The sequence below is a fragment of the Oenanthe melanoleuca genome, chromosome 20 (genome assembly GCF_029582105.1).
Source record: "Oenanthe melanoleuca isolate GR-GAL-2019-014 chromosome 20, OMel1.0, whole genome shotgun sequence".
NCBI classification, from domain to species: domain Eukaryota; kingdom Metazoa; phylum Chordata; class Aves; order Passeriformes; family Muscicapidae; genus Oenanthe; species Oenanthe melanoleuca.
In genome coordinates, this window is record NC_079353.1 from 375,431 (window position 1) to 401,217 (window position 25,787).

Below are 25,787 nucleotides of genomic sequence, written 5' to 3' on the forward strand. Positions count from 1 at the left end.
TGGAACTGTGAGGGTTTTTCTTTACGTACTAGTTTAGGTACATTGTAGGATCATCCAGAGCAAATCTCAAACTTTGGGAGCAGAGCATGTGAGGGCAGGTGCTCTTCCCTGGGAGCAGAGATCGGGCTCCAGCTGGGGTTTTCCTGCTCTATTAAAACTGAAGCGGTTTTGGACATTTTGGGGTTAGGTTTAACTGGTGTTGTCGCTGTCTCCACAGACGCCCTGGTCAGGTTTGTGTGCGCTCTCAGGAGCCTGGGCTCCCGGTTCCGGGCTGCCGTGCGTGCCTTCCTGCGCCCGCCCGGCTCCCGTTTCTTCTCCCGGCACGCGCAGCTGCGAGGACAACACGTGTTTTACCGCGTGCCCGCTGTCCGAGCGGGGAAAGGCCGTGCGGGCACCGGCTGCGGGCGGGGGAACGGCCGCCGCCGGAACGGCCGGGGCGGGGCCGGAAGCGACGGCGGACGCAGCTGCACCGCCCTCCCCGCGCGGGGCACGCCGGGAGCTGTAGTTTTCCGTTCTGCGGCCCGCGCGGAGCGCGACGGGAGTCGTAGTCGCGGCGGAGGAGGCGGTGCTGCCGGCAGGCTGCGCGCCCATTGGGCAGGCTCGCGGCGAGGGCGGTGCGGCTGCGGGCCCGCCCAATGGCGATTGGCTGTGCCGAGGCCCCGCCCCCGGCGCGCTGCCGTCAGTTCCGGCGGGCCGCACCGCCCCGCTCATTCTCTTTGGTGTTTGCCCTGTGCCGCCCCGCCGGTCCCGCCCGGCCCATGGACTGAGCGCCCCCCGCCCGCCCCGGCCCGGAGCCGAGCCTAGCGCAGGTGAGGGGCGCGGGCGGCCCAGACCCGGCGGGGCCGCGGGTGGGGGGCGCCGGGGCCTGGCGGGCCGGGCCGGGCCGGGGCTGGGGCCGGGGCCGCGGCCGGGGCCGTGGCCGTGGGGAGGGGGCGGCCCGGAACCCGCTGCCCGTCTGGGGCTCGCCTGTGCCCGTTCCCGGCCCGGTGCTCGTCCCGCGCACGGCTGGGCTGTGCAGCGGGCAGCGGAGCGCGATGGCCCCGCGGCGGCGGGGAAGCGCCGGGGTGGCGGCGCGGGCGGTGACAGCGGCGCTCCGGGCGTGCCGAGGCGGGGGGTGCTCGCTCCCTGCCCGCCGTGCCCGGCTCGGGGCCCGTGGCAGCGGGGCCGGTGCTGCTGGCGGCCCCGGGGGCCCTCGGAGCGCCCGCAGCCCGGCACGCAGCATCCCCGGGGCCGGCGGTACCGGCACTGCCGAGGCGAGCCCGCTGCTGGACAGCACGTGCGAGAGCGGGGACAGCGCGGGGACAGCGCCGGCCCCTCCGGCACAGCCCCGCTCGCCCCTCGTTCCCCCTGCTCTGGCAGCAGCCGCTGCTCCAGCGTCGCTTCTTGCTGGTTCCGGAGTAGAACACTAGTTTTTCCTGAGATGCAAAGCAACAAGTTCCGTTTAAAGGTTTCCCCTGTCCTAGAGACGGTGCAGCTTTGGGCAGTCCCGGGATGCTGTGCCTGGTGATGCCAGAGCCATTTCTGTGATTCATTCATCTGCTGGGTATTTCTGTTGTTGCTTTTCTGGCAGGTTTAGGGCAACCCTGAGAGGAGCATCCTTTGGAATGTCAGTGAAGGCTAGGTGTGTGTATACACACACATATATCACTGAAATAAAGTACCTGAACGAAGTCTGTTGTCTGCTTTTGGAATGGAATATTTATAAAATCTTGTTTCTTCTAACTAGAATGTGCAAGTGTTCCCTTGCTCAGACTTGAGGCAGTGTTTTGGGTTTGGTTTTCTTTAACACTAGTGGATGTGAGAATTTGAGTTCTGATTATGCAGCTATGGCTGCAGTGTAATAAAGGGATTTCTGGTTTGTCTGTTGATTATCTCACACATGCAACAAATGTGTTTGTCCTAACTTTTACAGAGATTCACTGAAAGTCTCACATCTCGATGAGAATGTAAAGAGCCCAGGAGCTGAACTTTTTACTGTATTTTCTATTTTCTGAAGTTGAATCACAAACTTATTTTGAAACTCTTCTAAAAGGATGCATGCAAGAAACTATTCCTTTTTGTACTGTTATTTTAAGCAGACACTCTGTTCAGAGTTTTTCATAACATCATGAATCATATTTTCACTATCAGTACAAGTCACTCAAAAAGTGTTTTGTGGCAAAATTATTCATAGGTTAAAATAAATTTGAAGTGATGTGAGTGTACAACATCAGAGCAAAGCTGGAAGTTGCTTTGTGCCTTTCAGATCTTCCTGAAGAACAGCCATTTTCTTTTGGAGAGAAATGACCATTGCAAAGCCCTTTTGCTGGTTCCTTTGGCCAGGGTCCTTGCTGGGCTTGTTATTTCACTGGAGGTGCAGGAGCCCTGGGCATGCTGACTCCCAGCAGTGGCTCTGTGGGTCTCTGGCTTCTGTGGCCTGTTCTGCTGCAGGGAAAAAAGCCAAAATCCCTGTGCTGCTTTGTCACAATGCTAATTGAGCTGGAAGTAAACAGTTAGGTGTTTATTCACTATGTCACTCCCAGGTTTATCAATTTGCATTGTTTGGAGCTGTCTGATTTATAGGTGTGTTTGGTAGTTCCCTCTTTTCCTTCTTTCTTGTCCTTCCAAATTTTTGCTTTTCTTATCTCTTTAATAATCCATATCTTGGCTTCCAGACTACTTTGCATAACATTTAGTGTTTGTGCCCTTATCAAAAACAGCAGCATCTTTTTCCAAAGTGTTACTTTTGGGATGGATCCTGTCCTGTGGAGATGTTGCAGATTTATCTAAGAAGAAAACAGCCTTAAGTCTGTAAAATTTAGTCATTGTTTATCAATTTATAGTGAGTTTTTGTTTGTACTTTCCCATTGTAAATAGATGCTCTTAAACACTGTTGCAGCAGCTTGAGAATGTTATGCTGTATGTTACAAAGCTACCCCTAATGTGGGTTTTTTAAAGGTATTTTAGGTAACAGAGCATCTCAACAAATTTCCTAGAGTTTGGGGATATTTATTTTTTGTGCCTCAGATCAATGTAGTGGCTGATTCTCTTGTCCCACACTCAATTGAGTTATTTAAAATTCCTTAAAAAGAGGAGGAGAGAAGGAATCCTTTAATCAGGGTTTTATTTAGGGGTGAAGCACACTGATGTGTTCCAGTCTGCACACAGGGCAGAAGGTGCTGTTCACAGTGGGGACTGGATTGCAGTGTGAGCTGGGCCTGGTCTCTCCCAGCCCCAGACTGTCCTGCTGAGCCCTGGTCCCCTCCCCAGGGGCAAGGCTGGGCTGGGGGCTGGGATAAATGAACTGTCCTGCCTGAGAGCACTTTGGATGAGGAGCAGGGAACGTGCCTTGCTCTGCTGCCCCAGTGCCAGGGAGCTTCTGCCCCTCAGAGAGGAGCCAGTGCTGCCTTCAGCATCTCACTTCCCATGGCTGAACCTGCTCCTTGGCTACTGTGTGTCAATGGCTTTGCTTGGTTGATGCCAGGAAGCCTTGTGATACCAGCTGCAGGGAATGCAGCCCCAGAGGTGCAGCCAGGTGTGTGCAGGGAATGTAGCTAGGTGTGCACAGAGGTGTGTGCAGTGCAGAGGTGCAGGCAGTGCAGGGAATGCAGCCAGGTGTGCACAGAGGTGCAGGCAGTGCAGGGAATGCAGCCAGGTGTGCACAGAGGTGTGTGCAGTGCAGAGGTGCAGGCAGTGCAGGGAATGCAGCCAGGTGTGCACAGAGGTGTGTGCAGTGCAGAGGTGCAGGCAGTGCAGGGAATGCAGCCAGGTGTGCACAGAGGTGCAGGCAGTGCAGGGAATGCAGCCAGGTGTGCACAGAGGTGTGTGCAGTGCAGGGAATGCAGCCAGGTGTGCACAGAGGTGCAGGCAGTGCAGAGGTGCAGGCAGTGCAGGGGATGCAGCCCCACAGGACTGCAGGGTCCATCCAGCCCCTGCAGGGCAGCCTCAGTGCCATCCCTCAGGTGACATCCCAGCCTCATTCTCAGGACATGGCAGTGACCTGCAGCTTGCCACCAGCAGGGAACTCCTGTCCCCTGAGCAGGGCACTGGTGTGACTGGCAGGAAAGGCTTTCTTGATGTGTTTTAAGCTGCTGTCCCTCGTTCTGTCACTTTAACCATAAAGAACAGATCGTTCTTTTCCACTCCAAAATCCTTTCAAGTACGTGAACTGCTGGATCTCAGGTCCCAGCCAGCCCTCTCCTCTTCAGAATACACAAGTTCAGATCCTTTAGTAGTTGTCCCATAGGTTGTATTTCTCTGAAGCTGGGTGTTTTGGGCTTTTCCTCCTTTCCTGCTGCCTGGGGCTGGTTCCCAGGTGGTGCAGGCTCCAGCTGAGGGCTCAGTGTCTGAGTGCAGAGCAGGACTAGTGCACACCTTGCTTGGGCTGCTTCTTATGGCTGATCTCAGCATGGGGAGGGCTTTTCCTGGAGCAGCCTGGCAGTGTCAGTGTTGCTGGGAAGGGGTGTTGGTGGAACTCTTCTCCATCTGCTGGTGCCCTCAGTGGTGTCCGGTGCCATCCTCCCTTGTGCCAGCAGGAGAGCTGCTCACAGTCCTGGGAGTCAGCCCAAGAGTTTGAAATGCCTGTCTGAAGTAAATTCAGGAGCTCTGTCCTCTTCTAACCCTAACCAAGATTGAGGTCTCCCCCATTTTGTGGCTGAGAATGATGTTGCTGGCATCTGCACGCAGTTGGCTTAGGCATGGAGAAGAAGGATTAAACACTTTGTGCTATATTTGTAAGCAGAATAAAATAGGTTTTGATTTCCATTTAGAGTAGTCCATGTAGTGACAGTTTTCATATGCAGCACTGAGATAATTTCATTCTGAAATGGTTTTAGCCTATTTGTTAGTGGAATCACTAGATTGGAAATGTAGCCAAAAGGTAGAATTTGTATCAATTATTGCAATTAATAGCCACCAGGGTTTCTCAGTGTCTGGTTTACTTTTGGTTTAGCTTTGTGAATTAAGGTCTGGGCCTCAGTTTGGGAGCTGATCTCTAGGGCTCTTAGGAAGAAGAGCCTCACTACAGAAGAGCTGGAAGCCTTACTACAGGAGGAAAATTGGCAAATGACTTGTAATTCTTCAAGGAGCACTGTTGTGAGATTGCACTGCTTGGGTGAGAAACATCAGTTGGGGTTGGGGAAAGGGCAGGGAGGGTTCCTGATCAGGCTGGAAATTCTGCTTGGGAAAGCAGCTGTGCTGAGCAGTTTGTCAGTGGTGAGGGAAGGCTCACACAAGTCCTCGTGATCCAATAGAGGTGAACTCAGTGTAGGGTGAGACATTCTCTGCTGAAGATTTTTTGTGCCTTTAGGAAACAAAACAGTGAATCTCTGTTTTCCCTTTTAGGCATTCTCCATCATAAATATCCTATTTAGAACTAAATACAAATCTTCATTCTCTGGATCTCCTAAAGGAAACTTACTTAAAACATTAAAGTTTCTTACCTTTCAATTTGCATCATATTAAAATATGACAAGTTGTGGTAAAACATGAATATCCAGAGGAAGTGTTTGATTTTTGCTTGGTCCTCTGGCTTCTATCTGCAACTCCTGTGTGAATTATAACACAAAAAAAAAAAAAAAAAGAAAAAAAAAAGAAAAAAACCCCAATAAAACAAAACAACAAAGCTTTTTTCTAAAAATGTTACATTCTTTTACATATGAAGATGTTTATTTATTTTTGGCCGAGTGGACTGGCCATGCTCACATCTTCGTGCATTTCTTTGGTTACCTTAGTGACACCTGAACTTGCATTTTAATGTGTTCAGAATTTCTAGGAGTGTTCCAGGCACTGATGCACCAAAATAAAACAAAAATCTAAGAGCAGGTGATGAGCAGTCCTGTGTCATGTGGAATCCCTTGGAGTTAATATTGCCCCAGGTCCCTGAGGTGTTTGGTGCAGCCACCCCCTGGGTGGGATGCCCTTCTGGTTGGGAAACACTTCAGTAGCCTTGGGTGAGTGAGCCAGAGGTAACTGTGCAGGTGGGAGAGCAGCAGCTCTGTGCTCAGCTGCTGGCTTGGACTGTGAGTGCAACATTTGTTCTTTCACCTCTCTTGCACATCTGAGTGGCCTCAGTTCTAGCAGCACCTCCAGTGGTCAGTAGGGATCAGTTGCTTGCACCAGCAGGTATCTTGGAAAGTCTGCAGTATCTAACCCCTGACTATGTGGAACAATGCCTGAAATCCTGGCATCTTTGTTCCTCTGTCCACTGAACAGCCTTCATGAGTTGTTAGCTTCAGCTTCCTGAATTTTAGAAGCCTGTTATAGGGTAAAGAGCATATTTCTTTGTAAAAGCCCTGTAAACCCTTTCAGAATCCCCTGATAGCCCGTAGTTAAATGTGCAATGATGGTCAGTGAGTTTTTTACCTGAGTGAAATGCTTGCCACGAATCAGCTCCAGGATTGTCATCTGCACAGTAGCTGTGAATGCAAACACAGATTCCATTTTGTTTTGTCAGATGTTCCTGGAGGTTCTTGTGTGAAGGGCGGGATGTGCCCTGGAGTCCCCAGAGGTGAGCAGGGGCTGTGCTGTGCCCTGGGGGAGCAGAGCTGTGCTCTGAGCTCCTGGGGGCTGGGCTGGCAACAGGCAGAGCAAACGGGGCTGTCCTTGCCAGGGTCCCTTCGTGGGCAGCCAAGCCCTGAGGATGGTTCCCTGCTCCTGCCAGCCCAGCCCTGTCCTGTCCCATCCCACTGCCAGCCACCTCCCCGTGTGCAGGAGCCCAGGCAGCCAAACCCTGGTGTTGTCTTCTGAAAACAGGTGGCTAAAAGCTGTGACTTCAGTCCTTAGAAAGACATTGCACTTCACAGGACAGGAGTGTTTGCTTTCTCTTTGAAGGCTTCATTGCATTTCTTCATCTGCAAGACTTGGGTACAGTCTTTGCCAGGCAATTATTGCTGTTGTGTTACAGCTGAAAACTTTCAGTGGTTCTAGGGATGCTCTTGGGAATGAAACTCAGTGATTGTAAAGTTACTCTGGAGTCTGATTCTGCACTTTCTTAGAGGTTCTTTAGACAGACTCTCTAATACCACTCACAGCTACAATGCATCCAGTGTGTAACTACAAATTTGGTAGTCAAATATAGGATTTGTTTTGAGTTTAATCTGCATATGTGTCTTCTGGACTAATGAGACCTGAACTAATCTTTGCTCTCTAGTAAAAACAAAGTTATCCAGGTGGTACTATGATAAGTCTGACATGTTTATGATTTTTTTTTTCCAAAGTAGAAATACTCCAGATGGTAGATTTGGTGGTGTATCTGTTGTTTCCCAGTAGTTTCTTACATCTTATTTAATAAATAATTGAATCTTTCTGTCCATGAATGTATTAATCTAGGTTCTCCTCTCAGGCTTGTTTTGTCAGTAACTAGCTAAAAATTTCCCTCTGACTCATTGCTGCTCCTCTCAGATTTGGAAGTCCATTCACAGGTTCAGAATTTGGAGCTCACAGAGCACTAGTGGAGTTGTGTTGCTGCTAGCAGCCCCCTGGTGGTAGCTGGAGCAGTGATTTCTCCTTTTCACCTTTGAGTTAGGAAAGAATAAACCTTTGTTTGCTGCCCTAATCAGGTCTGCAGGTGGCCTGCGTGTGTGTTGTGCATGTGTGAGTGCCTTTGTGTGTAAAATGGATTTACTTGGCTGTAAAATGTGTTTCTAATAAATAAATTGATATGTGGCTTGTAAGTGGATATGGGCAGCTGACCTGTTTGTGTCTATTTAGGTTCCACTGGCTGAACATGAAGATAATTTTGCATCCATGTGTAAGAGAAATCTAATACTGATTTGTGAGCACAGGGAAGATCTGTCCCAGCACTGCACACGGGCTGGGACGTGTCCTGTGCTCCAAGGGGCTTTTAAATGGCCCCAGGTGCCATGGGCACTTCCCACCCTTGTCTGTAGTGCTGAGAGCCCAGTGACTCTGAATCCATGCTTGAGCTGTGATGAGACATGTCCTGACTTAAACAGAAGAAAATAGAAATAGAAGAAATAGAAACTTTCACAATACCTGTGGCTGATACAGTTTATGAACTCTTACACCTTTGCTTTTCCCAGCCAGAGCTACTTCAGCATTTCCTGCTGTCCTCCAGCTTCCTCCCTTCATAAGTGGCTTGGCATTCTTGGTGATCCTGGGGGAAAACTCTCTAGTTAAGGATGTATTCTCTAAACAGTTTTTTTGTAAAGACTGCATTTATTTGCCCTCCAAGTGAAAAAGTTGAACTTCAAGTGGTGGAATGCATGAAATGTGATTTGTCCGTGGAAGTTGCTCTTGTCCAGTGCATAACCAGTGGCTCTGGGTGTAAGTAACAGGATTCAGTCATGGGGAAGAGAGATGGACAGTAATGAAAAAGCACAAATAAAGCTTCTGTGCCCTCTGCTGTGAATGGAAGGAGTGTGAGGCACGGTGGGGTGTATGGGTGGAGCTGCTGGGCCCTGGGTGTGTGAGTGACCAGCTGCACAGAATGGGAGCAGTGGCTGCTTGCTTGAACACTGTTTGTCTTTTTACTGATGGAGGAATAATTTCAGTAGGTTGTTAGAGAATGCTAACTATTTGGTATAATCTATTTTTCATCTTTACATTTTAGGTCAGCAATTTGGCTTCCAAAATTGGAGTTTGTCTGCGTTCAAAGCTGTTTGCCTACAGTAATCTGCTCTGCTTGGAATGAACATGTCTCAAGTTCAGATTCAGAATCCTTCTGCTGCCCTTGCAGGGAGCCAAATACTGAGTAAAAACCCATCTCTTTCACAGCCTTTGAGTATTCCTTCTACTACCAGTTCTTTGCCCTCTGAAAATGCAGGCAGACCTATCCAGAACTCTGCTTTGCCCTCTGCTTCAGTTACATCTACCAGTGCAGCTGCAGGTAAGATCCAGGGTCAGTAACTGCATGTATTGTAGTGCTTATAGTTTGGCATGATGTATTTCACATTTCTTGCACCTACACGTAATTTAAAAGAAATATTTATACAACTGCAGTAGCTCCCCATGGAATGAAATCTCTTGGAGACAGGTGGAAGCATAATTTTGCATAAAGTTCCAGAAATTAATTGGTATGTTTATTGGTATGTAATAGTTAAGAACATTTTTAATTGTATGACGTTAAATTTTTGAAACATTAATTTCAATCTTTTCTACTAGTAGCTTGCTTTAAATATGAAAAAATGTTGTTTGAAATAGTTTTAGTTCTGTTATCTTTAGTTCTTTTATAATCAGTCTAATGATAAATATATTATGCTAACAAAATGCAATAGAACAAATAAAGGGTAATAAAAAATAGCTAATAGGGGAAACTAGGAAAAGGGAAATGAAATTAACTGAGTTTTTGAAATTATTCAAAGTGAATGCTGATGAGGAATACTTGGTTTGGTCCTTATCACATCTGGATAAGATGTGAGTTGTGTGCAGGAGTCTTCTAACTTCATAGTTCTGGCTTGCATTAGAACCTTGAATTTGATGGTGGTGCTTTTTAGGCATGAGCTCTACTGGAGAATCCCAAAGTTCAATAGATTGTTACCAGTTTGGCCACTGAGCAAAGCTGTTCCAATATTGCAGACAGCTAGAGGCTAAGACACTGAGGTGTCCTTTTGAATTAAAATGGAGTAGAATTCACAGTTATCAGTTAATTTATCTGATCTTATGTAACCTTTCAGCTCCTTCAAACATGGCAAACCCCAAAGAGAAAACCCCCATGTGTCTTGTGAATGAATTAGCCCGTTTCAACAAGATTCAGCCTGAGTACAAACTTCTGAGTGAGCAAGGTCCAGCTCATTCCAAGGTAAAGGTTCATCCCAGTTGCTTTCTGCTCCTGCTCGTGCTCCCTCATCCTCAGGAGTGGAAGGCAATGTGTGTGATTTTGGTGCCAGATAATCCAGAGTAAGAGACAGGAAAGGGAAGCCCCCCAAAGCATCAGTGGTAGGGAAGTGTGAAGCTGGTACCTGGGAAGTAAAAGGTTGGATTCCCAAAATGTCACATGAGCTTCAAGGTGTGAAGGAGTTGACATTTACAAAAAAAATATAAAATAGAAAAAAAAAACAAACATTCAGAACATCTGTTCAATTGTCGTTTCATTCACCTGTGGGCATGTAGAAGCTTTAATGGCACAGTGTGAACTTAACTTCCTTCAAACTGCTGGAAAATATCTTTAATAAACCTTTCAGAGGATTAAAGCAGGAGTGGATTTGTGTGTCCCAAAGGTGAGTTTCCAGCCTGCTATTCAGTGCCATGGGCACAGCAGCAATCCTGGGCTGTCACCTCCTCACACTGCTCTGAGTTTTCAGCCTGTCACATCTCATGCAGGATACCTGACAGCCACAATTGTGGTGAAATTCTTGGTTCAGGAATCAGGAAAATCCTGTTTGTGTCCAAAGTGATGGAAATGTGGGGATGCCATGGGAGTTAAGGAGAGCTTGGATTACCATATTCTCAACTTGTGCATCACTGAAAGACTCAGTGTTTTGTGTAAGAGGGTCTAATAAACAATAGGAATTCTGAAGCAGCTTTTTACAAAATGCCTGTTTGTGATTTTGAGGTGTTTACAGTGCAGCTGACTCTTGGGGACCAGCACTGGGAAGCTGAAGGAACTAGTATTAAAAAAGCTCAACATGCAGCAGCTGCCAAAGCTTTGGAAGGGACAAAATTCCCAAAGCCTACGGCTCGTCCATCTCGTAGTGAAGGCAAGAATCCAGGTAAATGCCTCAACCAACTGATTTAAAATAATAATACAGAGATTACACCTTTCTGCTTTTGCTATGTATTGAAGTTGCATAAGGATAGATAAAAACTGTGATTCTGCCTGTTTAACAATGGCAGTGTCAGCTAGTGGGTGCTTAAATTTGTCTGTGCATCTGTTCCTTAGGTCATTTTCTTCTGGCAGTTACCTTACACCAGGCCTCTTGGTAGAAAAAAAGACACTTAGTGACACTGAAAGACACTGTTCTTTCTGTGGTGAGAATGGGCTGGGAGTCAGTTCTTCATACCCACTATGAGAGAAATGTTGTAGCCCTCAGTAGCAATTTACCTGCCTTTGGCAGGGCGAGTTGCAGTTTGGAAATGAGGAGTCATAGAAACCCTTCCTGGGTCATTGAGGACAGATAAATGTTTGATCATTCTCAGTAAGCAGGAGACACAGAAGGGATGTGGCATGTCTGGTAACTTAAAAGTGTGTTTGGAGAAATTCCTTTACTGCAGAAAATTATTTTTCTGCACTTTGTTAGATATGCTGTAAACATAGGTAAATTGGCAGCTTCAGAAATTAAAAGCAAAATAAAACCTCCCAAAACATATCCAAGAAGAGCTTCCAGCAAATTTACTCTTTTGTAACAGGATTTGTCACGACTGTATGAGGCTGCTTTAATGTGCATCATCTAGGCTTGCTCTGTTTCTGTTCATTAAGAGTTCTGTTTGGAATCCAGTCATTTGAGATGCTGCATGTGGCAGAAGTTGAGCTGGTTTTTGCCTGCTGTGAGGCAGCAGGGAGAGTTGAGAGTGTCTGAGTTCCCTGTGACAGCAGGGCCTGTGCTCCTCTTGCAGACAGTGTGACCCCCACGGTGGAGCTGAACGCGCTGTGCATGAAGCTGGGCAAGAAACCTCTGTACAAACCCATCGACCCCTACACGGGGCTGAGATCCAGCTACAGCTACAGCCTGCGGGGCGGCACCTACCCCCCCCGGTGGGTACCTGAGCTGGGCACCCAGCACCCTGGGGAACCCACCTTCTGAGACCTGCTCTGGCTTGGGGGTGGGCAGGGGGGCTGGGCTGGAGCTGAAATGGTTTTGGGAGCATTCAGGTATAGCCAGCTTCGTTAAGCTAATAGCTAAATATCAGGTAAATATTGCTTGCATTTCCTTTCTATGTGAAAGCAAAAGTGAAGAAAACAGTTTGATGATTCTTCTGAAACTATTGAAATTAAAGTTACAGTTTAAAGAATTTTAAACTTCCTGGCCTGCCAAATCCATAGAAGTGCTGTTGTCTTTGTGTAGCACTTGGTCAGAAATGTGTTCTTATTATGAAGCAAGGAATGTCAATATTTGTTTCAAAGGTAGCTCTCTAAATTCTTTTAGGCTCTAAATCAAAATTTGGCTTTTTAAAACTAGTGCTTCAGTGCTGGTGTGGTTACAGGTATCTAAGAGATCGACCCACATCTGACTGTTTGCTTTCTGGGCCAAATCATTTGCTTATTTACCTCTCTTTACAGGTACTTTTACCCTTTTCCTGTTGGGCCTTTACTTTATCAAGTGGAGCTTTCAATTGGAGGGCAGCAGTTTCATGGGAAGGGAAGAACAAGACAAGCTGCTAAGCATGATGCAGCTGCTAAAGCTCTGAAAGTTCTGCAGAATGAGCCCTTGCCTGAGAAACCAGAGGTGGGAATTCATCTTAGTGCTGTAAGCATAAATTGCTAGAATAAACTGGGATATAATTGTAGATTTTTTTCTTGTTGAGAGGAAGGGGACAGTTGGGAAACCTAATTCTGTGTAGCAGTGGTGACTTACTTTGTCAGTAGAAACACTTTGATTTAAAAGGGTAAATTTCTATGGAACTAGAATTTTCCCAGATGAAGTTATGTTAATTTTTTTACTGTCATGTTTTTCCACAGCAATGCTGTAGACCTCTGTCAGATATGAGCACTGGAAGCATAGATAGGAATTAATATCTTACCAGGTACAGATCCTACACAAACTTCTGAAGAAGTGCATAAATGGGCAACATAAAACTCAGGCATGAATTTACTTCCTGGGACAAATTCCTGCATGATTTTGGAAAGAACCATGGAAGTTCTAGGAGAGCAGGAAATGCATGGAAGTAGTAGACTCATACACACATTTTGACAGAAGTACAAGAATTACGTTTTTATCCCTTCCTATATTTGTGGCTGCCCAGCACTTTCCATTCCGATACAGTTACTGTGTTTTTGTGCTTTTTTGTGGAGTGGCTTTAGGCAGGAGGTGTCACTTTGAGCACAGGAGTTGCTCTGCTGCTGGGCTGGCTGGCAGCCTGCACCCCTTGTGTGTGTTGGCTGCCATGGGCAAAGGGACAAGTGTGACTTGTGAGTGTGAGAACTTGCTGGGTATGGAGTCTGGCTGTGTGCTGAGCGAGAAGGAAAATGAAGAATTGGCCAAGAAGGTAACAGGGGCTGTCAGACTGAGAAAAGGATAGCTGGGAACTGCCAGGAATGGCAGAGCAAGAGGCCTGAGGAGATGTGGGGTCGAGGGACTCTGAGTCAGAGCTTGGTGAGTGGGAGTCAGCATTGCCCAGAGATTGGCCAGGCCCTGGCTCTGCCCCTGCAGGGAGGAGCCTTGGGAGGCACTGCTGGAGCTGCTTCAGGTGAGGGAGGAGTGCAGGCTGAAGGATGGAGGCTGCTAGGGATTGCTGTGCTGTTGGGAAAAGGGAGCGATGCTGGGAGCAGGAGCTGGGGCTTGGGCTGAGCCCTGCACTGAAACCTGAGCTGGGCACTGGCACAGTGTGGGCAGGGGCCAGCTGGCTGCAGGACAGGCCAGAGCAGTGCAGGGAGCCCCAGATTCTGGAATATTGCTGTGTCAGTGGTGCAGAACATCCCCTTTTTGTGCCCACCCTTGTAACAGGCCAGCTCCTCTCGTGGACCCTTTCCCCCTCAGGGACAGCAGCTCTGCAGGGCTCACATGGCACTGAATGATTCTCTGTTCTCTGCTTCAGAAATGCTTCAGGACAGGTCACTTTCTGGAAATGTATAGAATTGTGTTTTGGGGTTGGATAAATGTGATTTTCTCAGAACAAACTGCAGTTGTTGTAGGATGTCTCATTCTGTATGAGGGGTGTAAATCCAGGGGTGGAGGAAGTAAATGATGCAAGAGACTGCAGGAAAGGAGAATTAAATAAGAATTACTTTATTAATAAAGCAGGACCTGAATTGTGTTTTGACACTGAGAAAACTGCATTTGTCATTTTATTTTTCAACCTATATTTGACTTGTCTGTAGAGGAACAGTAGGAAATGCAGCTTAGGGAAAGGAGAGAGGGCCTTGGAGCAGGGTGTGCTGGTTTGTAACAAGTGCTTGAATGATCAAGTTTTTATTTAAAGTGATGGAAGTAGAATAAGGAAGGTTGTGGTGCTGAGTGGACCCTGTTCATTCCTGCATCCAGTGAGGCAAGGGCATGAAAGGATACAGGAGTGCAAGGTCATGAGAAATGCTGTTAAGAATGTCTGTTTACAGCAGAGGCAAAGGAAGATTTCAGAAGCAGACATAATCCTGATACTCCTAACAATCATTTGATGTTGCCAGTAATTTTTCTTTTAAATGTAGTTGTTTTGGTGTACCCCATTTGTGTGCATGCTTGTGTGAACAGAATATTCTGATGTTTGAACTCACATGTTTTAAGGGGGAGTAATTTTGTACATTTTTTTGTTATTTGGGGGGGTTTTTTAGACATTTTTGTTTTATAGAATTTTACTCTTGTATTTCTAAATTAGAAAAAATTCAGTGCACAATAAGAGATGAACTCAATGATCTTAAAGATATTTTCCAACCTTAATGTTTCTGTGATTCTTAGAAGGAATCATTGAGTTAAATGATTAGACTTTAAGGGAAAGATCATTTCCCACACCTTTAGGAGCAAGTGGAGGGAGAAAATGTGTAATGATATTTATTGTCACTTGGCTGGACCAAGGCTGCCTGAGGAGCTGAGCTGGATGCTGAGCCCTGGGAGGGGCTGTGCTGGGAGATCCCAGGGAGCCTTGCTGGGGCTGGGCTGGGCTTACCTGGTGATAAATGGTGATAAAGCTCAGGAAATGTGGACAGCTGGGCTTCTTAGCATGATTCTTAGGCAGGAATTCTAATTTTGCCTCAGAATTTCCTTCTGTGTTTGTTGCCTAGTGCCCTGGTAAGTCCCAGCTGCTGTTGCTGGCCCTGCTGTGGAGGGACAGCAGAGCTCAGGGCTCAGCAATGCCCACAAACAGTCGTGAGGAAGAGAAGGGAACTGCAAGAGTTCCTGGAGGAGGGCAGGTGCCTCTTAGTGGACTAAAAAGCCTGTCTGAACTGGTGGGATAAAAAAATCCTTTGTGTTTTAAACTAACTTGTTAGTAGCAGGCATGGGGGATACTCGCTGCCATCCACCAAGTCTTAATCTCTGAAAACTCTAGCTCAGCTCCCCTGCTGCTGCTCCAGGAAGATACTTCAATCATTTTTATTACCTGTTTGCATTACTAGTATTGTGGCATTATATGATCAGTGATATTGTTGCTGTTCATTTTTATCATGGTCTTTCCAATATCACTGCTGGACACTTAGTCCTAAACTTTCTCTTGCTGCTGACATGCCTTAGCTCATGTTGATGCCAGCATCAGTGAGGACACTTTGGAATCCCAGTGGAAGCTTTACCTGGGGCTGTGCAGACGTGCCTGTAGGAAAGCTTCACAGGCAGTGCTGTCCAGCAGGTCTGAGCTCTCAGAGGTGGCCAGGTTTGGCTTGGGGCAGGTTTGAGCTCTCAGAGGTTTGGCTTGGGGCAGGTTTGAGCTCTCAGAGGTGGCCAGGATTGGCTTGGGGCAGGTTTGAGCTCTCAGAGGTGGCCAGGATTGGCTTGGGGCAGGTTTGAGCTCTCACAGGTGGCCAGGTTTGGTTTGGGGCAGGTTCCTGGTAGGATGTTGTTGACATGAGAAGAAAGCTGCAGGTGAAGCACTTACAGGGGAGCTTGTGGAAGGACAGGGCTGTGCCAGGGGCTCATCAGCCATCCCTCATTCACACTAGTACCACTGTCAGAATCTTTATTTTTCCTGCCCTTTCTCTTACCTGATCCTGTCCTAGTGCTTTTGGTGCAAATGTCCAATCAGTATATGAAAACTGTATTTCATAAAGGTACTTCCATTTGGAAATGAGTGCACTTAGCACTTCAGTTTCATTTTCTGTAAACACATTTTTAAACCTATTGGCCCTTATTCCATTTGTTCTTTCTTGCAGTGAGCACATGAAAATATGAAGGTTTGAAAGCTTTTACACAAACACCTTAACGAGCTTCTTGAGATTCAGTTCTGTAGGAAGTGGGCTGCATTTCTCCACATTTATGTAACATGGCAGTAAAGGTTAGAGTACTCAAAATTTGGAGAGTTCAGTAAAGTGGTTGAATGGATAAAATTCAATTTAATAGGATCTTTATTTTAAATAGAGTATGCTTCTTTTAGGTTAACGGAAAAGAACCAGATGATGAAAATCTCAATAAATCTGAAATAAGCCAAGTTTTTGAGATTGCACTTAAAAGGAACTTGCCTGTGAATTTTGAGGTATGTTTACTTTACAAGCTCTAGATTTGTTTTTATTAGACTATTAAGGGTTCACATTAAGTTGAGTCTCTCCTAAATAACCCAAACAACTGACTTTTAACATAACTTGTTAGTTGTGAATACACTTTAAGCTTTGACAGTCACCCTGATTGTTTTGGAGTTTATATGGTAAAGGGAAGAAAAAAGAAAAATCCACCTGTTCACAGATTCATGCCTAAAATTATCACATGGAGTGAACAGCTATGCTGTGGTTGTCTGTGCAATCTTTTTTTCCAAGCTTTTTGAAAAAAACTTATTACAGTGAAAAACCAAAACACAACCCTGCACTAAGGATTAGAACATGGAAGTGCAGAGTCGAGGCAAAAGAGTAGAGCTTGCTCTGAAAGACACATATGGAAGTATTTGCTTTATTGAGCACTGATCTGGACTACCCACAAGTGCAGAGTCTCACAGTAGGTTTCTTTTCTTGCCATGAGGTGACCTCATGTGCATCTGACTTTCCTTTCCCTTTGGCCTGGCTGCTTGCTGCCTCTTTGCCCCTCCTTGATCATTTCAGTTATCCTCAATCAGGAGCTTCCACAGGAGCATCAGTTTCACTAAAATATGAATTTATCACACTGCTTTCCTGAGCTGGCAGAGTAACATTTAAGCCAACTGTCTGAATTATTAGAGTAAGAAAATGCAATTGTGTGTAACTAAATTACGTCTGAAACTGTTCTCTGAAATTTTACAAGAAACTTTCAATTATTGCAAATTAGCCTGAGCATCACTGGTATCAATACACTGTCACACAAAGCCAATTGTGGGTGGAAGCACTCAATTCATTCTTACTGTTTGATTTCGTGGATATTTTGGAGTGTGAGGTGTTATGAATGGAGTTAAAAACCTAAATCTGTAGCGAGCATCTATCTTTTAGATGTCTCCAGAATTTCTCAGAACTTCAGAGTTCAGTAATCAGAATTTCTGGACTAAAATGTTAGATCCCAAAGAGTTGCTTTGTCTGTAATGTTTTGTTCCTGTACCATGATATATTTAATGAGGTGCTGTTAACTGTGGGGAAGGACACACTGGTGAAATAGAACAGTCCTATTTTTATACTGAAACAGTAAATCAGTAAATTAAATAAGTTAGGTTAATGACTTGTGTAAATACTGTTTGCTGCATCTGATTTTTTAAAAGTGTATGCTTAGTTGGGTGGGAATAGGTTGTTAGAGTGAGTATGCTTTACTTTTTGGATTGTATGAGAATGTAAAACCTTCTTGAGAGAAGTTTGCTATAAACAATGTGCCCTGCCATTTTTAATAAGTGTTTATCACACTTTCACTCAGTTTTTCCCTCTGAAACAGGTGACCAAGGAAAGTGGTCCTCCCCATATGAAGAGTTTTGTAACCAAGGTATCAGTTGGAGAATTCATGGGTGAAGGTGAAGGAAAGAGCAAGAAGATCTCAAAGAAAAATGCTGCAATAGCAGTCCTAGAAGAACTGAAAAAATTGCCACCCCTTCCTACAGTTGAGAAAATGAAGCCACGAATCAAAAAGAAAACAAAATCAATAGTGAAGGTAAGAGGGAAAAGGTTGGAATTTTGGCTGTGCAAATAATCATCAGAGGCTTTTCTGAGTCAGTTATAAATACTCTGCAGCTGCTCAGCCTTTACCAGCTCGTGTTGAAACAAGTGAGCTGGTACTTTGCTCCCACTCTAATGGGGTTCTGCCACCACTTTTATAGCAGTTATCAGTAAATTCAGGATGAAAGAGAAACCTTATAAAGGGAAGAGCAGCACATAAAAATCAAGCTCTGACTTTCAAGCCTCAGACTTTACAGCTTCGGGTTTTGCTTGATTTGCTTGCACAAGTTCTCCTGCAAACTTGTCCCTCCTAAGACAGCAGGATTAGAATTTGTAAAGCTATTAGCAGGGTAGGTTACATGTGGTCAAGTGTGGCAGCAGAGCCAAATAAATGGAATATTTCTCTTTGGCTGTGACAGTGTTTAATTAAGCAACTTTTATTTCAGTATTTTTAAAATCTAGAGATGAATTAATTCAATGTCATGCTGCATTTTGTCTATTAAACCAAATATTCATAAAGTTTGGTTTTTTCCTGAACACTGTTCTACACAGCTGCAGACAAGTCCAGAATATGGCCAAGGGATGAATCCCATTAGCAGACTTGCCCAGATCCAGCAGGCCAAGAAGGAGAAGGAGCCCGAGTACCTGCTGGTGACAGAGCGGGGGCTGCCCCGGCGCAGGGAGTTCGTCATGCAGGTGGGGCAGGGCAGGGCAGGGCCAGGGGGTGACCCTGGGGGGGCCTGGGGGTGACCCTGGGAGTCTGGCTCTGAGCATGGCACACACCAATTTTTTTAAAAGTCACAGCCAATTTAAAAAAAAAAAATGCACAGGGCACCATTAGTCTATGATGCAACTGCTTAATGTTTAATTAACAGGAGTATGAATATTCTGCTAAGAGATACTAAGCTGCTTGTATCTTGTAATGTAGTATTTATTAACACTGACCTGGGTACCAGAGGTGAGATGGTGGAATACAGGTCTTTGTGTGACTTCTGTTTGGATTCTTTGTGCTTGAAGGCCAATGATTATTGATAATAAATGACAACTTGCCTAGAACGATGATCACTTGAACTGTTCTGTGACTCACTGCATGCTGGAGACAGGTCACTAATAAGGGCATCCCCCATTACTGCTTCAGAATTGAATTTTCTTCCTCTTCTGTCCAGGTGAAGGTTGGTGTACACACAGCTGAAGGAATGGGCACGAACAAAAAGGTTGCTAAACGCAATGCAGCTGAAAATATGTTGGAAATTTTAGGTTTCAAAGTCCCTCAACCTCAGCCTCCAAAACCAGCATTAAAGACAGAAGAGAAGGTGAGTCCTGAGGAAGCAGCAGCTGGTTAAGGCTGAGCTGAACAGAAGCAGCTTTGTGAGGTCGTGGCAGGGTAGGAAGTTCATTCTCTCTGCCCTAGACAGGAAACAATTGTATTCAGGGGACTGCTCTCAAGAAAAAATATGGAATATCCAGGGTTTTGGATACATTAAACTTTTGGGTTTTCAAGTAAATCAGAGTCTCTTCAGAAGGATAAATGAATGTATTCCTGCTTTATGAAACATGTCAGAGCCTGTGATAATCGAAGTGTTAGTCTTAGCAGCTTGCAGACTCTGGAGCAATAGTTGTGCACAGCCTTGTCACAGTTGCAGTGAAAAGTTTGTTATGGGTCTGTCTGGTGGTCCTTTAGGGAAGGAGCCTTGTGTTCTGCTGCTGATTCAGCAGATGCTGCTGGGGAGTTCAAACAGCAAATCCAGGCTTGGTTTTCTCTTTTTCATGTCTGTGCTCATTTGTGCTTCTGTCAGCAGTAGCAGTGACCAAAGTCTGTTTAACTGGCTTTATTCTGGTAGCTACTGGGGAGCTGTGTCCCTAATACCACTGCTCTGGGGTGTTTTAGGCCTTCAGTGAATAAGAATCACTGAACTTCTCTTTTCTTGATAGCAATGTAATTGTTGATGTTTTTGAATAATAGCTTTTCCTTTTATTTTTTTAAGACCCCAGTGAAGAAACCAGGTGATGGAAGAAAAGTAACCTTCTTTGAGCCGGGCTCTGAAGAGACTTCAGCCAGTGAGTAACCTGGTGAAAGCAGCAGGGCCCTGCTGGGGGAGCCAGGTCTGTCCCAGTCCCTCCAGCACTCTGGGATGGGCACAGCTGTGCAGCTGCTGCCTTGCAAACCATATAGAAAGGATTGCTTCAAACCCCAAACCAAATGGAAAGGATTTTGCTATCCTGTATTCTGCCATCTACAAATTTTGGCTTTCATCCTTAGACCTGAAACAGCTCAGCCCTTCAGAGCTTCATTAATCTGTTCTGCCATAAAAATGACTCCTTGGTTTATTTTGGTGGCACTGCCTTCCCCATCTTTCCTGAGCACACCTGTGCAAGTTTCACCCATAGCTGTGTGTGAGTTCCTTTAAAAAGCTGGTCTTACCCCTCTTTAATCTAACTTGCACTGTAATGTCAGTAAATTGCTGTCCATTGACAGTCTTGCCTCTTTGTGCTAATGTTCCATTTTACCTTTCCTATCTGCTTGTTCTCACAATATACAGTTTAAACTTTGCAGACTGTCCCTCTCTTTACATCATTTAATGGTGGCTCTGGCCATTCTGTGGTTTCATTATTTGCTCCTACAGTTTAAATGATGGAATACAACATTCTGAAAGCAAAAGATATGTCTAGAATGTGGTTGCAGCTGAGGTGTCTGTGAGCTTGGCTGGCCTGTTTGAGCTCCTCCTGGAGGTCAAGGTGCTCCCTTTGGCAGAGGCAGGTGTTGCAGAGTCAGTAATTCAGGAAGAAAACTCCATCTTGATGATGCTGAAGCTCTGGCCCTCCAAAGGCTGGTTGAGCTTACCAAGTTTGTTAGTATTCCAGAAGTAATTTGAAAAATGAATTCTTTTCCCAAGTGACTTTTGGTGCCTGTGTGTGCCTGCAGGAGGACTCAAACAGCAGCTCTTCAGCGTGCCCTCTCTCCTCACAGGTAATAAAGAAGATGAGTTTAGGATGCCTTATCTCAGCCATCAGCAGCTTCCTGCAGGAATTCTTCCCATGGTCCCTGAGGTTGCCCAGGCTGTAGGAGCCAACCAAGGCCACCACACCAAAGAGTTCAGCAGGGCAGCTGCCAACCCGGCCAAGGCCACGGTGACGGCCATGATCGCGCGGGAGCTGCTCTACGGGGGCACCTCTCCCACGGCCGAGACCGTCCTGAAGGGCAGCAGCTCCTCGGGCCCCTTCCCCCCCGGGCCCCTGACCCGGCCCTCCGAGCAGCTGGACTACCTGTCCCACGTGCAGGGCATCCAGGTGGGTCTTCCACTCTGCAGGGCTTCCTCCAGAGCTCCCAGGCTGCTCTGGCCTGAAGCTTTGTCCTGAAGCTTTTTGGTTCTGCTGCTGAGAGATGAGGTCTGAGCCTGCTGAAATTCATGTAACATTTTATCTATGACATGTACTGAATTTTACATCTTCTAAAATTTAATTTTCAACTGCACATTTCTGTGCCATTCTCAGCCCCAATTCAGTGCTACTCTGAGGTCTTGGAAGAACAAAATTAAGGAAGCATGTCCTGAAAACTGTCCCAGTGTAGGAAGACAGTGTACACTTGAACTTGGCTGATGTGAAATTAGGTTTTTTCACTAATCATCTGTCATACATTAACATTTGCTGTAAGCTCTGCATTTTCTTATATTTGCTCCCTTTAATGAGAATTGCATTAATTTCCTATATTCATATGACAGATGAGCTCAGTGGATCAAAAAGCATAATATAGAAATATGAAATGCAGCAGTTGTCAGAAGAAAGGTTCCAGTAACAATCATTATGCAGGAACCTTGCCAAGCTCTTGTGAGTACTAAAAAACATTCTAAGGTTAAAATTCAAATGGAGTGGCTCTACTGGCTGAGAGAATGATAAGAAGAAAGGCTCAGCTTCATATATGGGCAAAGAATCTGTAGCAGTTGTGATATACTTCCTGTACTTGGTTAACTGAAAAGAAATAAATCCTTCTCTTTTCTTCAGGTTGAATATAAAGACTTCCCAAAAAATAACAAGAACGAGTTTGTATCTCTTATAAACTGTTCCTCTCAGCCACCGCTGATCAGCCATGGGATTGGAAAGGATGTGGAGTCCTGCCACGACATGGTATGATGGGCATTGCTGAAATGCTGCTCGTGGGCCTTCCCTGAGGGGAGGCCAAGGTTTGATATCACTGCTGGGAGCCATTAGATGTTCTGCGGTTCCTGGGTCATTGCTGTCTAACACTTCACAGGTTATGGAAATAATGATTAATAATATCAGAATCTAATCTAAATAATGCTTATTATGCTGAACATAGAAGCACAGTTTTGATCTACAAAAAGCACTTCATCCAATTGTTTAATGAAGAGAGATGAAATTCTATACCTTTGCATTTTCCACCATAACTATGGAACTTTATTCTTTAAAAATTCCGCCAAAATAAGAACATTTGTTTGGGTTGAGTGCTTTCACTAAGTTACTGAACTGGCCAGAGGCTGAATTGCTGAGTGCTCTCTCTTCCCTTTAGGCTGCACTGAATATTTTAAAGTTGCTGTCTGAGTTGGACCAACAAACCACAGAGATGCCAAGGACAGGAAATGGACCAATGTCTGTGTGAGTGCTTCCCACGACTTCCCTTGCACTGATGCAGATGAACCCCAGGAGAGTTTTTAGACCAATAACACATGGGGGTTGGTTTGCCAGAAAGGCAGGAGCAGAGGGAGGGTTGGATGGTCAAAGCTGCTGCTTTCATGTGCCCAAGGCAAAGCAGGGAGCAGCAGTGAGTGGGTGGAGCGTGGTGGCTGTGCTGTGACCCCAGCCCTGTGGGACTCTGCATGGGGCTTGGGGCTCCAGCTGCTCCTCTCTCTCTCTTGCAGTCTTGTGTTCCACAGCTGAAGGGATGTGCAGGGGTCAAAGCTCATTCTCAGCAGAATCATGGAGAGGGTACAAATTATTGCTGTGGCTGGGTTTGGGAGGAGAGAAAGTTGAGCCTCTCACTGAGATGATAAGCTCTCAAATTAACTGTGATGGGATTAACGAAGTGCTAATTGATTAAAAATCGGAGCAGTTATATGGTAACAAATGGTTAAATGCACATCAAATTATTTGTATCAAAGAATCTTATTTGTGGAAATAGTGTTTTGTCTCCTATGTAACAGGTGTTTTCTCATTTCAGATGTGTGAAACAAGAAATGGAAAGTGACCCTCTCCTCAAACCGGCGAGCGCAAACCCTTTGGGACAAACACTGGACAGCACTGCCTGAAACAGGCCCTTGACTGAACCCAAACCTGAAAGCACCAGAGAAAATCAAATGCTTCCTCTTAATGTAACCTAACTGTTGGAGTGCTACAGTCTCTACAACCTACTGTAGTGTCTAAATCATAACTGTTGCTTTTTCTTCAAACAGTGATACATTTTTAGTTTCATTATGTTGTTTTGATTGAAATGACACTATAAATTTTTCATTTAAAAGTTTCTTAATTGTATCTAGAACTATAGCACAGTTTAGAAACTTTGTCTTCTGAGACTGACATGTTACCTGTGAACTAACTTGGGAAGATCATATCCATGTATGTGGTTATTTTGGTTTTATTGGAATAGCAGCGTTTCACTGGAAACAGGCTGTGTCCCACCATTTTAAAAAGCCCCATATTTTCGCAAAACAACCCTAATTATCCAATGGTTGAATGAATTTAAACACTTTATGAATTTTAAACTTGGTTTGATCATTTTTGGTTAATTTCTAGTTTTCTTGAGTGTGGGGTGGGGGAGCTCGAAGCGCCGTGACTTTCAGCGATCTTGGAGCTGTTTTAGGGACTGTGCTGGTGGCTCACAGCTCACTACAGTACAGGATATGATCTCAATGTAGTGCATATAAAACTGCAGATTGATTTTCCTTGAGTGCTTTATACTGTTTAATTACATCTCCATGTAGGGCTGAAAAAAACGACCTATGTTTCTATATAACTGTGTTGCTTTTGATGTTGTGTTCCTGCGCACGGGGGTGCGCCGGGGTTTGCATTGGTCCAGGTACAGCACGATAGCCGCGCGAGTTCAGTACTGCTTCCGTTCATTGTTTACGCTGGAACTTTTTCTCCCCATGGAATGTAAGTAAAACGTAGTGTTTGTCACCAATAAATGGTAATACTAAATTTTTTTGGTTAATTTATTCCTGTACACCACCACAGGGGCTGCTTTTTTCTAGGTTTGTAATGCTTGTGCTCTAGTCCGGGCAGTGTGTTAAGCTGTGGAGTAACTTCCCGTGGTTCTCGAGTGCATAGAGAATGTTCCATGTTCTGTGCTGTGCAGGGTGTGTAGACCTGGCAGGGCAGGGGAATGCAAAGTGACGTGGGTACAGTCTGTTCTTTGTGCCACAGTGTCAGTGCAGCTGTGTTAATGGGAGCTCAAACTGGACTTCAAAGTGAAACTTAAAAGTTCATGGAAACGAGGAACCTGGCCAGTGAATGGGACTTCCTCGAAGTGGAGATGAAACTCTGTGTCCTTGTTTGCTTGTGAGTGGAGGCCAGTCCTGGCTGGGCCCAGCATGCTGGGCAGGGCTGCAGGCAGAGCTGGGTGCTGCCCAGGCTGGCACTGGCACTGTCTGTCCAGTGTGAGTATGCTCAGTGTTTGTGTGCTGTGACCTGCAGGAGCAGCTCCTGCACAGAGAGCACTTCCTGCAGGTGCTCTCTCACAGCTGGATGTCTTGGCCATTTTATTTGCATCATCCAAAGCAATCGGGCCACAGGAACTGCAGACCAGATTGCATTGAATTACATTGGGTGTGGTCATTATAAGCTAAAAACCCCCAAACATTGTAAAGCTTTTTTTGTTTTTAATTTTTTTTTACATTTGTAGAACTAAAATGCTGTACATTTAAAAATTAAAAGAAACTTGCTAGGCTAAGGCTTTGTATTGCAAATTTTTCCAACTCATAAACTCCTTACTAAACAATTCCTATTGGAGAGCAGGGAGCACACTGACAGCAGTGGGCCCGGGTTCTCCCCACCTGCATCTGCTGCTGACTTCTCGGATGGGGCTGGAGCCTGCTCTTGGGACTGTTCTGCAGCAGTCACTGTGGCCAGTGCTGTGTTCTGTAAGAACCTGGGTTAAGGCACCTTGCCACAGAGCTGTTCAGTGCTGCTGAGCACCCTGATCCCCTCTTGGCCTGTGGAAGAGAAGTGTCTCCTGTCCCAGCTCGTGGCCCCGTGTGGGTTTGGGTAAGCTGACGTGAGCTCTGCATTAAAGGGGGCTTTGCCTGACTGCTACAGTCCCTCACTTTTCCTGATGCAGCAATGGCAGGAGACACAGCTGACAGTGTTCTTGTACTCTGTAGGAGGGCCAAATGGGAATGGGACCCACAGCAGTAATCCATTCTGTGAATTTTGTGTTTGGGATTTTTCCTATTCTAAAAGAACAGTGTGTGTGATGTGGCAGAAGCTCATGAAGCTTTTTTTCCAACCCCCATTGTGTGCTGTTTTATTTTGACTATCACAGAAGCTGCCGACCCAACAGTTCAGGGAGATCTTTTCATGGCTTTCTTGAAGTCTATCTCTATTTTTTAATAAAGTCCATTTGCTGGAAAATCACAATCTGTATTAGAAATGTCAAGAATATTGTAGGCATCTGGTGCTGATTTTCTGGTTTAGGTTATTATGTTGGGAAAGCAGAGGTTATATCCCAAAAAAAGTGTGGATTTCTTCATAGTCCTGATTTTAAAAGAACCCTGAACATACCAGTGTAGCAGTTAAGAGGATGGCACATGAAACATTTAATCTACCAAGGCCTTGTTTAGCAATTTAGGAACATTTAATCTTTTCCTGTCTCCCCTGCCCAGAGAAAAGAATGATTCTGTGCTGGCACTCGTGAGCTGGCACAGGGAAGATGCTGAGAGTGAGTCCCTGTGAGGGCTTTTCTACCTGGTTTTGCCAAGGAGAATAAAACCCAAACATAAAATCCAATAAATTTAATACTAAGTTTTGCTGCAGCTATTTCCTATCTCAGACCTCCCCACTTTCC

General features: G+C 45.6%; 2 protein-coding genes across 7 annotated transcripts; one reads left to right on the forward strand and one right to left on the reverse strand.

Moving 5' to 3' along the window:
* Positions 1 to 189: 189 nt before the first annotated feature.
* Positions 190 to 3,407, reverse strand: LOC130261502 (collagen alpha-1(II) chain-like). Its single transcript, XM_056507811.1, has 2 exons — positions 3,401 to 3,407; positions 190 to 1,415 (listed from the first exon to the last, which is right to left on the reverse strand). Exons 1-2 carry the CDS (start codon positions 3,405 to 3,407, stop codon positions 190 to 192), a joined length of 1,233 nt encoding a protein of 410 aa, XP_056363786.1.
* On the forward strand, positions 547 to 23,923 carry STAU1 (staufen double-stranded RNA binding protein 1). 6 transcript variants are annotated; one of them, XM_056507468.1, is made up of 15 exons: positions 547 to 809; positions 8,552 to 8,827; positions 9,615 to 9,739; positions 10,493 to 10,649; positions 11,494 to 11,632; positions 12,158 to 12,323; positions 16,111 to 16,209; positions 17,538 to 17,768; positions 18,326 to 18,469; positions 18,940 to 19,086; positions 19,759 to 19,831; positions 20,742 to 21,061; positions 21,773 to 21,895; positions 22,299 to 22,384; positions 22,947 to 23,923. In XM_056507468.1, the coding sequence occupies exons 2-15, from the start codon at positions 8,629 to 8,631 to the stop codon at positions 23,032 to 23,034; spliced, it is 2,097 nt and encodes a 698-aa protein (XP_056363443.1). In that variant the 5' UTR covers positions 547 to 809; positions 8,552 to 8,628; the 3' UTR covers positions 23,035 to 23,923. The 6 variants fall into 6 exon arrangements, with proteins under 6 accessions (XP_056363443.1, XP_056363444.1, XP_056363445.1 ...); XM_056507469.1 differs by having other exon boundaries at positions 17,556 to 17,768; XM_056507470.1 differs by having other exon boundaries at positions 677 to 809; positions 22,961 to 23,923.
* Positions 23,924 to 25,787: the final 1,864 nt, after the last annotated feature.

Coding starts and splice junctions, on each gene's coding strand:
- STAU1 (XM_056507468.1), top strand. CDS start 8,629: ATGAACATGTCTCAAGTTCAGATTCAGAATCCTTCTGCTGCCCTTGCA. Junction 8,828..9,614: donor ATCTACCAGTGCAGCTGCAG/GTAAGATCCAGG, acceptor GTAACCTTTCAG/CTCCTTCAAACATGGCAAAC. Junction 21,896..22,298: donor TGGAGTCCTGCCACGACATG/GTATGATGGGCA, acceptor TCTTCCCTTTAG/GCTGCACTGAATATTTTAAA.